Source organism: Tribolium castaneum, chromosome 9, assembly GCF_031307605.1.
Source record: "Tribolium castaneum strain GA2 chromosome 9, icTriCast1.1, whole genome shotgun sequence".
NCBI classification, from domain to species: domain Eukaryota; kingdom Metazoa; phylum Arthropoda; class Insecta; order Coleoptera; family Tenebrionidae; genus Tribolium; species Tribolium castaneum.
The window spans coordinates 5,686,241-5,701,837 of NC_087402.1; the positions used below are offsets into that span (position 1 = coordinate 5,686,241).

The following is a 15,597-nucleotide window of genomic DNA, read 5'->3' on the forward strand; positions in this document are numbered from 1 at the left end:
AAAACTGCATGTGAAAGTTGTAAAAGTGGTCCGAAATCTACGCTTTTTTACTTACCTTGGACTATTTTCCCGACCGAGGAGAAAGTCACAAGACGGATTTTCGAACTCGCAAAGGCAGACGAAAGATTTTGCTGTAATTTACTTCGTTTAGAGTTTGGAGGTCAAATTCCTCTCCTTTGACAGAGATTTTCTCTTTGTTACAGATCATCAGCGCATTATCTGTTTGTCGTTTAGTAAACCAAACCTAATCACCATGATTATAAAACAGTTAACGTGGTAAAATTATGCGAATACCTCTGCGAAGAAATAAAAGGACTCTCAAAATATTAAGAATGAAACAGGTTCCGGTAAAAAATAAGAAACAGAGTGAATCCAAATCGGAGAAGGATTACATATCCGAAACGATTTCCTTTGTGATTAAAGGGAAATTAACGCCGATCAAGCCGAGTTTTGTCGCAAAGAGAGGCAAGAAGCCCCCAAAAAAGAAAGAAATCACCGACGGTAAACAAAAACCAATAATGAGGAAGGCGAAGAAAGTGAGCGAAAGCACTAAAACCGGCCCGAAAGTTCAAACGAAAACTGCCAAGAAACCAACAAGTGTTCCGAAAATCATAAAGAAATCCGACACAAACACGAGCTTAATCCAAGACTCCACCAAGAAAGATATTAAATCTGAGAATATTAGCGCGTCAAAGAAAGCCGCCAAAGAAACTAAACCTCTCAAGAAAGTGAAAACAGAAATTGCCGACGTTAAAAAGAAATCGAAAAAAGCCATCACGAAACGAGTTAAATCGCCACAAAAAACCGAACCGATCGATTCCGAAGAGAATCAAAAAGCCGAAGATATTAAAACCAAACAGACTATAGAAAAGTTACTCAAACAAGCCAACAAAGCGTTAAAACAACCGCAATTAAAGTCCAAGAGCACGCTCCAAAAATCGAAGAAGGCAAGTAAATCCACCAAAAAAGCCCCCGTTCCGGGGAAAAAACCCAAAGTAGCGAAACAATCGATCAAGCAGGAACCGACAGAAATTAAAAAACAAGTCAAGAGGAAAACACCCAGTGATTCACAAGAAGATACTTCAACATCGGATGAGTTGACACTGAACGAGCTATGTCCTGCGATTAAAACCGAGTCCGAGCAACCAAAATCAAAGAAACTCAAAATAAAATCAGAGCCGGTGTCTGACAGCGAGAAAAAGTCACGTAAGCCGGTTCTGAAACACCCTCCGAAGAAAATTCCGCCGAAAACTAATTTAGTCCTAATGAAAAAACGCGTCATGTCTGCTGTCAAAGATAAAGTGAAACGTAAGGAGAATCAGCGCTCGCGTAAAATGAAGTTGTTTGGGTTCTGGAACGGACCGAAGAGACACCGAGTGGCGTCGTTGAACGCCTTAGCCAAGGTCCACTGTTTGTACGAGAACGAAACTAGAAGTAATTTGCTTGATCCGATCGAAGTCGATAAAAAGGAGCCAGTGGAGGAGAAAAAATCCTCCGATGATGAGACGGTTCCATGCACTCGCACCCTTAGATCGGTCCCAGGGTTGCGCGCTGTGGGCAAGCACTGGGACATGCATGACACCACCTCCAGCTCGGAGGACAACAGTGGCTACGAGAGCACTTACGACGAGAAACCCAAGCCCAAAGTCAAAAAGGAATTAGTCAAGAAAGCCGAAAGTTCGAAAAAGCCCGAACCGAAAAGACGGCGTAATCGCACCGAGCTCATCATGGATTTGAAGGATATGGTCGTCCGCAAACGCATGGCTAGTCTAAACGCCAGCGCCATCTTAGCGGCGAGCTATTCGGTGGAGCGACGGGCCTCAAAGAGCCCAAAAAGCGACTCCGAAACCGACTCGAGCGACTACTTCATCACGGATAACGAAGAAGAGGCCGATAAGAAGTGCTTCGAAGCGAAAGTCAAGAAAGAGGAGGATGGCAAATTGATCGAAGTTAGAGCCACGCCGAACAAAAAAGTCGCCGTGATCCTCAATCAGGACACAGATGTGACGATAACTGGAGTGTATGTCAACAGCACCACAAGGTCTACACATCACGAGGGATATTGCAGTATCGCTGGAATGCAGTACAGGATTTCAGCTACCAGTCATACTCAGACCGCTGCTACCGCTGTCGCTACTGAAACACTTCTGCAATCATCTTCCAGTAGCACACAGGAGAATGTGAGTTGATCGACGGTTTGGTGTCTTGCTTGCACTTTTAAGCTAATGCTTGCACTAGTTATTGACACGAAGAGCAGATTCCTACCGTTTCACTTTAAACGCAATTAAGAAAGCTTTCCTTGTTAATTTAATTCTGTTCAAACACTAACCCGGCATAACGCATTATTACATTTCGTTATCATAGAAGTGATCAAGAGATAAAGTGGGCGGATTCTATTTCACTGAAACAAAGCAGAAATTTTTGTGCAGTCATGCAATTAGGTGAAAAGGGGTGAATCTATTTTGTCGACTCTTGTTACACCGTGTAGTACAGGAACAACAGTTGTCCCTGTTAAAACTTGCATTTTCTTTTATATTAGCGTGGAAAATTGAGTACATGATACTGCATTTACATAAAACTGCATTTAAAACATACAAAGGAAAAGGCAGTTTTATATTAATTTTTGTTTCTTTTCCATTGTTTGCTTTTACACTTAATTTACATTTTCTCGCTGAATTATACAAACACAGATGTTCGTTTAAATATCTTGCTAGGTCTAAATGCGATTTTGTATGTAAATCTGCTATTATCCATTGATTTCGCGATTAAATGACTCTTGCGATAAAATCTCCGCTTGTGCTTACCACTGGAATATCCTCATTCGAATTAAAGCGATATTTAGGAAATAATCGCTTTATCGGTTTACGCGAAAATACCTCACTTTTGAGGCAAGATTTTTGCAAATCGAGCGGCGGAAAAATAAGATGTGATTGGTTTCACTGGTTTTGTAACCAGTAGCTAGTAGGTAAGCTCTGCCGATTCAAATTCATTTCGTCTGCACATGCGCCATTTTAGGGATTCCCCGGTGCAAAACGTAGGAATTCCCAGATGTGGAAACTATTTTTGGATTATGATGTCATGGCTTGTTTTTGTATGCGTAGCGTTATTTTAAGGAATGCCATATTGAAAATTATGACGTCAGGATGGGAATACCTTGGGATTCCCACGATTTGAACAGGGGATTCCTTGAAATGGCGCATTCAATGAAATTGAAAAATATAAAAAATATTTATGTTCAATTTATTTATTTAATGAATTATCTGAAGGTACTTCTATATGTTTTTTTTTCATCAAGCATCACGGTCTAAACTACTAAGCATTACTTAATTACTCTTCCATTTTCCTTTGATCTCGAGTTAATTATTAATTAGAATTTTTTCTTTAGACAATTACTTTGATAGAGGACAGCGAACATATTGAATAAGTTTTGACTGCAATAACTGATTGTTTTTGTTATATTGTCGCTTTTTTTGTGTCACACAGTCGCCTCACCTAAATTGTTATTTCAGTGGATAATGTTTAAATATAAAACGGACATATTTCTTCACCACCACTTTCCTGTTAAAAAATAACAGTTGGGAATATTTATTAAAGCTAGAAAACGGTCTCACGTGCTTTAATAGCCGAGGCACATCTTGAATTGATATTTTTCAGGTATAATTGTCAGTTTTAAGTCCAAGTAAACAGATATAGAGCTCGAGTTGAATCGAACATCTGTGTCTCGTCTAATAATCACCCGAAAGACACCTCTTTTCCCGTGAAAAAACCCGCCAGCTCCTCTTGACTCCCTATATCGAGTAATAATTTCCGAAATTTGCATCATTATGTTCATCCCGCCGCCCACATGCTCCTGTCGTTTATTTTCCGTAAATTGGCTTACAGAGCAACAGCGAGTCATTAACGTCGTGTAAATCGTACACCCCTTTGGACGCTTTGTCCAACATGCAGCCACCACCTGGACCCGGCATCCAACATCCTCATCAGCATATGGGACCACCGCAGCATGTCCTACCTTTGCCGCAACATCAGCTGTCGCCAAGTCGCAGACACGGCTGCCCCAGCGCTTTCTCCACCCCTCACCCAGCGCCGTATCCGCCACACCACCCGCCGCCCATTCCAGGGGACCCCGGATACGTACACGGTGAGTTTATAACGCAATTACGACATCTTTGATATAATAACTAGTTGACATCAAGGCGATCTGTTAGAATGTTACCGCAAATGCACACATTACCGAACTTGTCTTTCATTCAATTAGGTAGGGAATTTTTGGGAGGGCGTAATTTACTTCGAGGGTATGTTTAGTTTGTCCTTTCCATAATTTTCATTGTTTCGTGCTTGGAAAGCCGGAAAAGTTGGTTGTTATCTCAGGTCACAGCTTTTCGGTTAAGTAAAGCTTAAACCTCTTACCGCGTCAGCAGTTTAATCTACGATAGTTTTTAATTTTATTAACTTAATAAGGCAAGGGCAGAGCCTTTGCTGCCGGTAGTCATTGAAGGAGACCCGATCAGTGTTAACTTTACGCTATCGTTTTCGCATTTGTACCAAAGGTGCGTAAGATCAAAAAAAAGGTCTTAAATAGAGTTAAAAAATCCAATTTTTAAGTTTGATGCCAGGTAAGTGAGTTCTAAACACAAAATCATGCGCTTAATGCGATACATCAGCAAATTTCTTTTTGATTTCATAAAGAAAAACGCCAAAAATGTTTCGCCCGTTCAAACAAGCGCCGATTACGTCGGAGTTATTGGAGCTAGAGCATACACTCTGCCACTATTGTAATCGCCGTAACAAAACTATTTATTGTCTAATACGTACTAGAAGTTTCAAGGCGATTTTTTATATAAAAAAGACATTTTTAAATAGATGCCGATTACGGCGGAACTGGAAGAGCTAGGACAAAAGATTGTTATCTCAGGTCACAGCTTTTCGGTTAAGTAAAGCTTAAACCTCTTACCGCGTCAGCAGTTTAATCTACGATAGTTCTTAATTTTATTAACTTAATAAGTCAAGGGCAGAGCCTTCGCTGCCGGTAATCATTGAAGGAGACCCGATCAGTGTTAACTTTACACTATCGTTTTCGCATTTGTACCAAAGGTCCGTAGGATCAAAAAATGCGTCTTAAATAGAGTTAAGAAATCCAATTTTTGAGTTTGATACCAGGTAAGTGAGTTCTAAACACAAAATCATGTGCTTAATGCGATACATCAGCTAATTTTTTTATGATTTCATAAAGAAAAACGCCAAAAATGTTTCGCCCGTTCAAACAAGCGCCGATTACGTCGGAGTTATTGGAGCTAGAGCATACACTCTGCCACTATTGTAATCGCCGTAACAAAACTATTTATTGTCTAATACCTACTAGAAGTTTCAAGGCGATTTTTTATATAAAAAAGACATTTTTAAATAAATGCCGATTACGGCGGAACTGGAAGAGTTAGGACAAAAGATTGTTATCTCAGGTCACAGCTTTTCGGTTAAGTAAAGCTTAAACCTCTTACCGCGTCAGCAATTTAATCTACGATAGTTTTTAATTTTATTAACTTGATAAGGCAAGGGCAGAGCCTTCGCTGCCGGTAATCATTGAAGGAGACCCGATCAGTGTTAACTTTACACTATCGTTTTCGCATTTGTACCAAAGGACCGTAAGATCAAAAAAACGTCTTAAATAGAGTTAAAAAAATCCAATTTTTGAGTGTGATGCCAGGTAAGTGAGTTGTAAACACAAAATCATGCGCTTAATGCGATACAACAGCTAGTTTTTTTTATGATTTCATAAAGAAAAACGCCAAAAATGTTTCGCCCGTTCAAACAAGCGCCGATTACGTCGGAGCTATTGGAGCTAGGCATACACTCTGCCACTATTGTAATCGCCGTAACTATTTATTGTCTAATACCTACTAGAAGTTTCAAGGCGATTTTTTATATAAAAAAAGACATTTTTAAATAAATGCCGATTACGGCGGAACTGGAAGAGTTAGGACAAAAGATCCGAATGTCGTCGTAATCGGCGCTTCAAATTCAAAACAAATAATAATTATTATTGTGTATTGAGTTCGTGATTTTACAGCTTCATATTTTATATAATCATTTATTATCAATTAACCATAAGTATTTTAATTCAAAATTGTTTACAGACACTTTATGATTGATGATATAGTTATTATCACTTTTAAAATGTACGGCGGTTGATCACTGTTTCAAGTAATTTGTCTTTAATAATACATGCACTCATTATAAACGCATTTGCGTCTCGCTTTTTAAAGTTTCAATTTGTGTGTTCAGTTAATATTTACTAGTTTTGAACAAAAATGATGGATCAATTTTTCGAATTGACTTCTGTTGGCAAAAAGTGCGGCCGGTTATGAGATTAAAAACGAACTGGTCTGAAAAAGTAGCATTTGTATGCGCAATTTACCTTTCTGCAGAGACATTCCGATGTGACACCAATAAATTAAAAGATATTTAGATTATTCTTTGTCGCAAGTCAGGTTGTAATACGCGCGACTTTCCTCTCTTGTTTTATGTGGTGTAGTTGCTCTCTACACTTCCACAAGAGCTTCTGAATAAATTTATGTTGTAAAATTGCAGCGCAACCCTATCGGGTTGAATAAACGCTCTTTTCCGTCTGCTGCCACTTTAAATAAGTAGTAATATCGGAAATCCCGTCTTAAAAATCGTGTCGTTTTCAGAACATAAAATCTGTAATTTGCCAGTTTGTCTCTAAGTCGCGGAAAAGTTGAGCGTCTATGGTCGACCATCCGAACTTTCCCCTTCAAATTGAATAAAAGTAAAACCATCAGCTTTTATATAGACGGAGTGGCAGTAAACAACGTTAAACAGCTTTCAGTTCGGAGGCGTCGTTTATTTCGGTATATATCTATCTATAAACTCTTGATGGAAACGCACAAACATTATTATGTTATTATCATCGTCATCTGATTTCCTCCAACATAGAGGGACGGGACTCCAGAACAATGTGGCGGTTCATTCACGAATATAGGTCAAAGGTTACCGGCGCTTTCTCGGTCAAACTCCACCACATTATCCTGACGTTAGGTCCCGACTCCCTATACACCACCTATTTCAGCACCAATCAGAATCTCTATTAACAGGCAATAAAAATGCCACTTTAGCTACAACCCTTTCTTTCTTTCAATTGTTAGAGATTCATTACGTCCTTACGTGAGCGAGTGAGTGAATTAAAAAGGAAAAAATGAGTCCTTTAATTATCCCCCGTGTTTGATGTTAGCTTTGAAAAGCAACTAACGAGATTTTCATTGCTTAGATGTTATTGCGTACGGTTGGTGCAATTTTGCAACTGTGTGTGTATCAGGTGTCGGTCCAATTTCATGCAATTACCAACAAATATACACTCTGGAATATAATAAGGTCGATAGCATGATGCAATAGGGTGTGAGCAAAGAGAAACTGTTAAGTAAAACAAGCCGTCAAGAAGTCCTCCCTACGATTGATTTTATAGAGACACAAATGGAAAAGTTTATTACTGCAGAAAATTGGGGAGAGTTGCGAGAAATAACGTTCACGTTTTACATTCACAATATATCACGTGTAAAAAAGCAAATTCTAATCAAGGCAGCATAACTACGTACTTTATTAATTATTTAATACGCTTCAACGGCTAATTACACACCAAACACCTAAGTAGGTATTAAAATACAAGTTACACAAGACACTGTATTCTAACACGAAGCAGAAATTCAAACCCAAGACCTGTGCAGCAGAGATTGGCAAAACTAACAATATTTAGGAATAAAATCGCAAGGCAAAAAAATGTAAAAATCGCAACAATAGAAATGATTTCTAGACAATAACTTAAATCAATCGTTTGTCAAATTACATGAGACAGTTACACCACTAATATTTCGTTAATCAATTAAATAGGTATTTTCTGTTTCGAAAAAAAGCAATGAATAATTAATACCAACATTTCAAAAGCTAGGTAAGGTATAATATGATGGATTTTACCCTTCTCTAAAGCACATATTTTATTTGTTCATTGGCAGACCGGTTTCGGGTTTGCGCCCCTTTTATCACACCGCTTGTTACAATATTATGGATAATAAAATATACCGGGTGATCGTTTTCAATCCCGAACACACAAATCAAAGTATCAAGTTTATCATTAATTTTAAATTTGTCTCACTTTATCATAACAAATAATAATAATAATTAGAGTACTAGGTAAGGTATACCTAAGGTATATAAATGTTTTTATTTTTTTTATTATGTAGTAGTTGTATGTTGCTAATTTCTGGAGGACTGTATTTTTGGAAGTATTTTTTATATTTATAATTTTTGATAGTTAATGATTGCTCTACTTTATTAAGGCCAGAGTTCTGGTACATTTATTTAATCTTCAGTTAAATTTTATCTCTCTGTTACTTGCTAAGGTAGTGCATATCTAATTGGCGTTGTTATTGTTTTAACTGAGGTTTAAAATCTTCCCGATAAATATGTTTCCAGAAACTGGGCCTAAGAGTATTATTAAGTCAACCCACAAATGAACAATCTTATAGTTTCTACCTATCTATATTTGTATTTGCAAACACTGGGAGGTAATTGTCTTTTACTGATTTTTGGACGATTTAAAGAGGGTCCAAATTGACTTAAATTGGCAATCTTTTTCAGAATGAAATCTAGAGTCAATAAAAAATCTAATCTTGAACAGTCTCCAAAGTATCGTGAGCGTTGTTATTCTAAACTAAAATGGTTAAACTTTGATTGATTATAATAATGGGAAGTTGTATTTAATTTGTTGTTGGTAATTTTTTTCACTTGACGATTGTGTTTTCTTTGTTTCAATTTCAAGGCTCTCGGCTTCTAAAAAATGACACGGAAAACTAAATTTCATCTAGTATTATTAAGATCTTTGTGGATCACGCACTAATTCGTTCATTCTCTATGCTGTAGTGATCTCATGTTTGTCGAATATAAACCAGATTTCAACGTAAATGAAAATAACTGGGTGATGGAAATTTCGTTTCAATAATTCATGCATTCGTGGTTTTGAAAAATCTAGTGCTGTAAAGTATTAACATCGTTCCAATGTTTTGTATTGTTGATACGTTTACCTAATGTTTTTTCGGTTTGTGTGGGCTTTTTGTCACAAGCTGGTGAAAGCAACAAAGCCTTGCAATTTTTCTTATCAGTGTTGTATTTTCATTGTAGCGCACATCCGCCATGTCAGTTTTTAATGCCTCCATAAATTGGAAATAAATTTGTTACAACCTTAATCACATTACGGCCGACAAAGGGGCGGCAATATTCCATTGCAACTTCTCTCCCCCGCTCGAGATGTTCTCGAACCCTTCCATATTCTTCGTCCCACACTCCGGACTGTTCCGGAGTGGTAATTCTAAACCTCTTGTAAACATAAAATTCTATTCTCACAATATCCACCACTTTTCTATTGGCGGGCGACCCCAATTATTTAAACTACGTAGTTTCTGCGTCATGCGCACTCCTCGGGAGCACAGCAGGAGCGGCTCAAAAGTTCACGCAGCGCTTTATTTACCGAGAGCTTTCGGTGTTTGCCGATCCGGTGAGTTCATTGCCGCGATGGACGTTTCTAGAGATTCAAACTCGTTGAAGAGGCTTCAACTTCAGTAGTGATTTGTGCTTTGTTGGCGGCTAGGTCTTTCCACGTGTTTCTTGTGTTTTGTGTCTCAAATAGAGCGAGACAGCATCTCGATGTGTAAATGCGACGTCGGTGTGACTTTGCGAAGCCGACAGAATGGCGCGTCGTGACATTTTTGCGGTTTCTTGCGACGTTTTCGCCTAATACGACGCAGCGATAACAGGACGCGGTGCGTGCACATGTGAGTGCCGTTCGTGGTGGGTTTTATGGTTTAGTTGTGGTGCCTTTCCCGGATTACGTTCCAAAGGATATGTTCAAGATGATTTTGGCCACTTCGCAGATAGGTAAATGGCATTTTCACGGCGACAGTGACCTTGGCACGGGACAAACTAGAGTTCAGGAAAATTCCTTTGTAATTATTAAATTGCTTCATGGCAGTCTTCGACAATGGGTGGCTTGCATAAATATCAAGCAGATACTAGTACTACAGTACTGCAAATGCTTCACCGGTAAAGCAGATGCCACCTTCTTCTAGTAGGTACTCTACTTCCGGAAACAAAGAGTAAAGACCACAGCTCATAGCACTGGCCAATTCCGGAAAACTCAAAGTAGATTTTCGCTTAGCATTGTGGAGACCAGCTGTACATATCTGCAGCCTAGGCGTACTACCTCTCCCTTTGTTTATGTTCACTTAACACACCACCATCGAATTTAATGGATATTATATTTTGTAGTTTTAGTGCTTTGTCCGGAGGAATTTCATTGAATTCCTTTGTGTAAAGCAGACAGCAAATGCTTTTAATGTAAGCGGATTGCCGCGGAAAATTTTTGTTTAATTTATTTCGAAAAACGACAAGTAAATCGTCACAGCAGGATTATTAAAGTTACAACCGCATGAAAATAGATTTCCGTAAGTTGTGGACGATGCTCACGAGTCGGTTTTGCTTTTATTGCATGAAATAATTGTCGATTCGTATTTCTGCACACTAAAAGCTTAATCAAGATGTTTGGTTTTTTCTTCCCACGTATGATTTGTGTCGAATACATTTTCGAACACCATGCGAAGATTAATTGCAGTTTGATTCCTGGATTTAACTTAACTAATTTTGGATTGACAAGTCGGGGCGGAGAACTGTTCTGAATGTTATTGTTATGGTTTTTGTACCACAGTTTTATAAACTTTGTTCTATAATGGTGACAGCTTTCAAGTGAGCTCTTACAAAAGAGAAACTTACTTGAAATGAGGTTATTTTTATTCCCTAATAAAGTTCAACTCTTTTATCTGACATCAACGTGAAAAAGAAACAATAAAACAAATTTATTAAATTACATTTGGGTCTATAAGTCACTGAAAATTCTATTAACTTTGATTTTGTAATAGCGCTAGGAAAAATTTAATGAGGCCAAGTTTTAGTTACGGATATTTCTTTGTAAAGAAACTTTTCAGTTTCATGGAGCGCTTTCAGTTGAAAGATGTTTTATAATAATTAGCAGGTAATTGAAATTATCAAGTGGATTATTGATTTCATTGATACCTACTAATAATAAATGAAACAAAATTGGATTTATTTGCTCCTCGATTTACTAATCTTGAATAATATGGACCATCATAGCAAAGAGGAAATCGCTCATATTTTATGCCAATTGTATGACTTTTCCGACTAAAAATTGAAGAGACCATGTGTACCATTTGTATGCAGAATAAATCGACGGTATTCTAAAAATCCGTTGATCTTGTAAATTGTGAAATGACATTTTTACTCTAAATTAATTTTTGATAAATTTTGTTCGAGCCGGTAATCACTTTTTAAATAAAAAAGGTCGGTGCTAAAACAACCAATTTTTGGTACATTTGTAAGGCTCAAGCAGTGGTACATTTCAGCGAGTTATTTTTGACTCGTTAGATTGAAAAATGAGCGCCTCAATCACATGAAACTGTCGAAAATTGAATACAACTCCATCGACTTTATTGACGATCTGATGAATGTCCATCATCTTTTTTATCTCGCATCCTAGTTTTACAATTTGTCACAAGAAGTCTGTTCTATACTTTCGAACCCAATGTATGGTACAGCTTTATCCAGTGACTAGATCAATCTAGAAAGCTCGAGGGAAGCTTCGGTGAGGCTTTTAAAGCTTCTGCGATTTCTTTCTTACAGCGTGTGTCGGTCAAAATTATCAACAGGTTGTCGTAATAATTGTTTAAACATTGGTTTGTGCCAATTTAAGTAAATTACGGGGCAGTAATGACTAATGTAATTCGGTACAGAATGGGCCATTGTTATGATTTTTTCCTGTGTGGTGGCTGTCTTGCGTGCAGCTGCTTCAGACAGCTGGCCATCGGAGAAAAGAAGACTCGACGGTTTCTTTATCTCGTTTTTGGTGTTTCTGCATGGTTTATAAGTAGATGATTATCACGGGTTACTTATTATAGGTCCGGGTTTTGTTATGCATTAAATTAGTCGATCGAGGATTTTTTTGGTCTGTTTTGACCTAACTCAACTAAAATTGTTATCCGATGCGACGACAGTTTATTTTTCACTTGTCCTAAATTCTGACATGGCAAAGAATGAAAAATAAACCTAAAGTGATTGTGTTTGGAATGTCCCAAGTTCTAATTGGTAAAGTTTTGGATTTATGGCTAATCCCGGCTTTTCCAGTGACATACAATGCGGTCTCGTATTGAAATTATGTCATTTTATGTTCAAGTAGTTGAAATTCGTTTTTTTCGTGTCGTGTCGATGGTCGATTTTATTCTCGTTGTGCAAGGTTGTTCGTAACCGGACTACCTTCAGAGTGGCTCGTTTGAGTGGCTTCATTACCTTATAATGTCGGTAAATTGGTGCATATGGCACCAGACAAGGTAATTTCGAGGAAGGACCGTTGAGTGCGTTTGTCAAAGCTCGAGGCTCGAACAGTAGGCAGTTTGTTGGCTATCACCTGTCCTATTGTGGTCTTAACACCTGCCCCCGCATTGGAAATGTCCTTGTCTAATAGCTTTATTTGTGTGAGACGCCATCTTTATCCCAGACGGCACGCGCCACTTACGTGTCTCGATTAAGATTAATGAGAAGGACGAGGATCTGATACACATCTAAGTCTACCTGAGAATTCTTATTAGTTTCGGATAATAATCAATTAACCGACCGCATGATATCTGAAAAATGCCCCAGAATTTTAGTTCCGGCCCTAAAACACACAATACGGTCCCTAATGTCGAATTAATTCCACCAGATGGTCGCTTCAACTTAATTGCAATTAATTGCTTTGTTAGTTCATGATGTACTCTCACCGACAGGTATCACAATTGCAATTAACAATGAGATGGTGCTTTAATAATTAAAGTTCAGTGTGATTTCCTGCCTGAATAGTGCCTTACTTATTAGTTATTAAAATCTAGTTACATGGGTTTGATTACAAAGTCATTCGGATGATAATGCAAATTTGGAATTCTACATTTTTTTCCAACCGTTGTTCACTCTCCACTAAGCAATTTATCATCTGTTGGGATTGGATTAAGCACTGATCTCTGAATTGTGCATTTAGTAATCCACACAAGAGTGATTTCCTGAATTTATCGAGAGGATAAACTAATCCTAGATTTATTTACGAATGCTTCACTGTTATAAATTCAAAAGTACTAATGTTTAGCTCGGCGCCTCTTAGCTAACTTTATGACTTCTAATCATAATAAATCTTACGCACAATTGCTTCCAACGGCCAGAACCGAATTGCATTTATGCTGCAAATGTGAGTGTTTATAAAAAAAACTCAGTCTTGGAAACGCTTGAACATAGAACTAATAAATTTGAATAAATTTCTACAAGTAGGTATCGTAAAAATAACGAATTGACATTTTTATTTGATGGCACTTGAAGAAACAATCTAACTTGTCCTAATAATAAGTTTCATTCCCGTCTTTATGACGTACTTTGGTTTCAATAATTTCATCTATAAATTCTAGTGGTTGGAGTTAATTTATTTAAAAATAAAATAATTCCGAGTTTAGTTTACACAACGGTGTGAGCTTATTCATCTCAAAGCGCACTGCTAGGTGGCACAAAGTTTTAGCCCTTTAAGCTTCTCTATAAACAGCAGTGGCACATTTGCATTAGTCTTCTTGCATTTGCGTCACAAGACAGTAATTTGTCAAATGTTTGTTTTCCGTGTTTATTTAGAAGTGAAATTATGAATTTCACAAAGTTGCTAAAGCCATTCTCAAGTTCTGCGAGGCGAAAGAGAAAAAAGCACGGGAGTGTTACGAAAATATCTTTTGTATTTGTATGTGTATTATTGGTTATAAAATCATGTTTTGTATAAATGTGAGTTTAATTATTCTTCGTAATGAGATTATCCAGTAGCGTCCGCGATGTAATCTCAATCCGAGCTTGGGGAAAAGTTGGTTTCTTCCGTCATAAAATTAAGATTTTTCCGTCTGTTTATATTTTCAGGATGTTACGACGCATCAGATACAAACTCATTCAGAATGGTGAATGTGTGCGGTTTGCTGAAATTTCCACATCAGCATGAATTCAAATATAACTCCCGCCTGAAAATGTTATCACCTTAAAGTTATATTTTTGAGGATTCGCTGAGATTTCGCGTCGTCGTTGGGTCGTAAAACAATCTCGTCTTTTGTATCAGGTTTCAGTGACCTGTGTTTTGGTCGGCCCACACGTCAACAAGAGTGGGCTCCGGGTTTTTAAAACAATTTCCGACCGATTAATTGAGCATAAATCATTGGAGTGTCTATTTATCCTCCGGTAATTTGGCAGATGTTTGTTGGTAGGTAGAAAAAGGACGTTTTTCGGGGGATGTACGGGAGAGCAGTTGCAACATGTGAGATGCTTATTATTTCCCAGTTCACAGGTAACAGGGAAGTGAAGCGTCACAACCCTTATCTCATCTTGTGTTAACTTGTTTTGAGGGTAGCTAACGTATAGTCGTTTGTTCCACTTGTTGAAACGACCTTTTTGCATAATGTTCACCAGGTTCCCAGACAGTTAATTTTCTAATAAGGGGATGATTTGTAGCCGAGATGGGGCGAGTTACAGTATTAATAAAACCCTTTTTTTCTCGTGATTTGATTGTTTACAACACTGCTTTAATCATTATGTTATTTTTGGCAGCTACACAAAAAGTGACCCTATTCACAATGTCCAGTCGAGACATCAGTTTGCATTCATGCCATGTCCCGTTTAGGTACAGATTTAGGATGTTTTCGGTCGCGCGGAAAAAATCGCTAAGCATAATGTTTATTATTGACGATGTATCGGGAATACCGAAGAATGTTTTCGTCTAAATCCAGATTAATTTACATAAAGTTGCGGTACCAAGAATAATGAAAGCAAATATCTCGGTCCCATCTTTTCCCTATTGAGCTATAAGTATGCAGGAGGATAATGTAAATTCATTTAAAACCTACGTGACATCGCAATACTAAGAACGGTTCTTTAACACACGTCAATCAAGCTTGTCTCGGATTATAATAGATGCAAAAATGAATGTACAGTTTGCATTCTATTGAGGCACATCCGAATTCGAAAGTCTGACGGATTTTTACGAAATTTATTGTACGGGATTAGTTTCTTCGCGAATGAAACTTTCTCTACGGATCAGATTTCATCAATTTCTCTAAATTTTTCATGAAGGGCGTCGAGTAGATTGAAACGATTGTTGGCAGTTTCACGACGTTAAAGACTCTTCATTTATGTGCCTCTTAGGACAAAATTCCGTTTGATCACATGTCTTGCCAATTTAACTGGGGAAATGAAAGTTAAAGTTTTGTTGAGCTTTAAGTTTTTCAGCCTCGTTGTGTAGGTACGGAAAAAAGTTATTTTTGTTTTTATTTTACTCTGAGGTGTTACCGTACAGCTTTTGTAAACTCATGGCCACGGCGGTAAGCAGCAATTAAACCATAAAATGACCATAAAGATAATTCATGGTTTAAAGGTTTTTTTCTTATTTTATTATCTGTAATGTGATGTCTATGGTACTCA

General features: G+C 37.7%; 1 protein-coding gene across 2 annotated transcripts in view; it reads left to right on the plus strand.

Moving 5' to 3' along the window:
• Positions 1-15,597, plus strand: part of Hers (Histone gene-specific Epigenetic Repressor in late S phase) — a 64,097-nt gene that overhangs the window by 582 nt on the left and 47,918 nt on the right. For both annotated transcript variants that reach the window (XM_015979349.2, XM_001815999.4), the window contains exons 2-3: positions 204-2,180; positions 3,883-4,141. In XM_015979349.2, coding sequence (XP_015834835.1) covers positions 285-2,180; positions 3,883-4,141 — 2,155 coding nt within the window. In that variant the 5' untranslated portion in view covers positions 204-284. The remainder of the gene's footprint in view (positions 1-203; positions 2,181-3,882; positions 4,142-15,597) is intronic.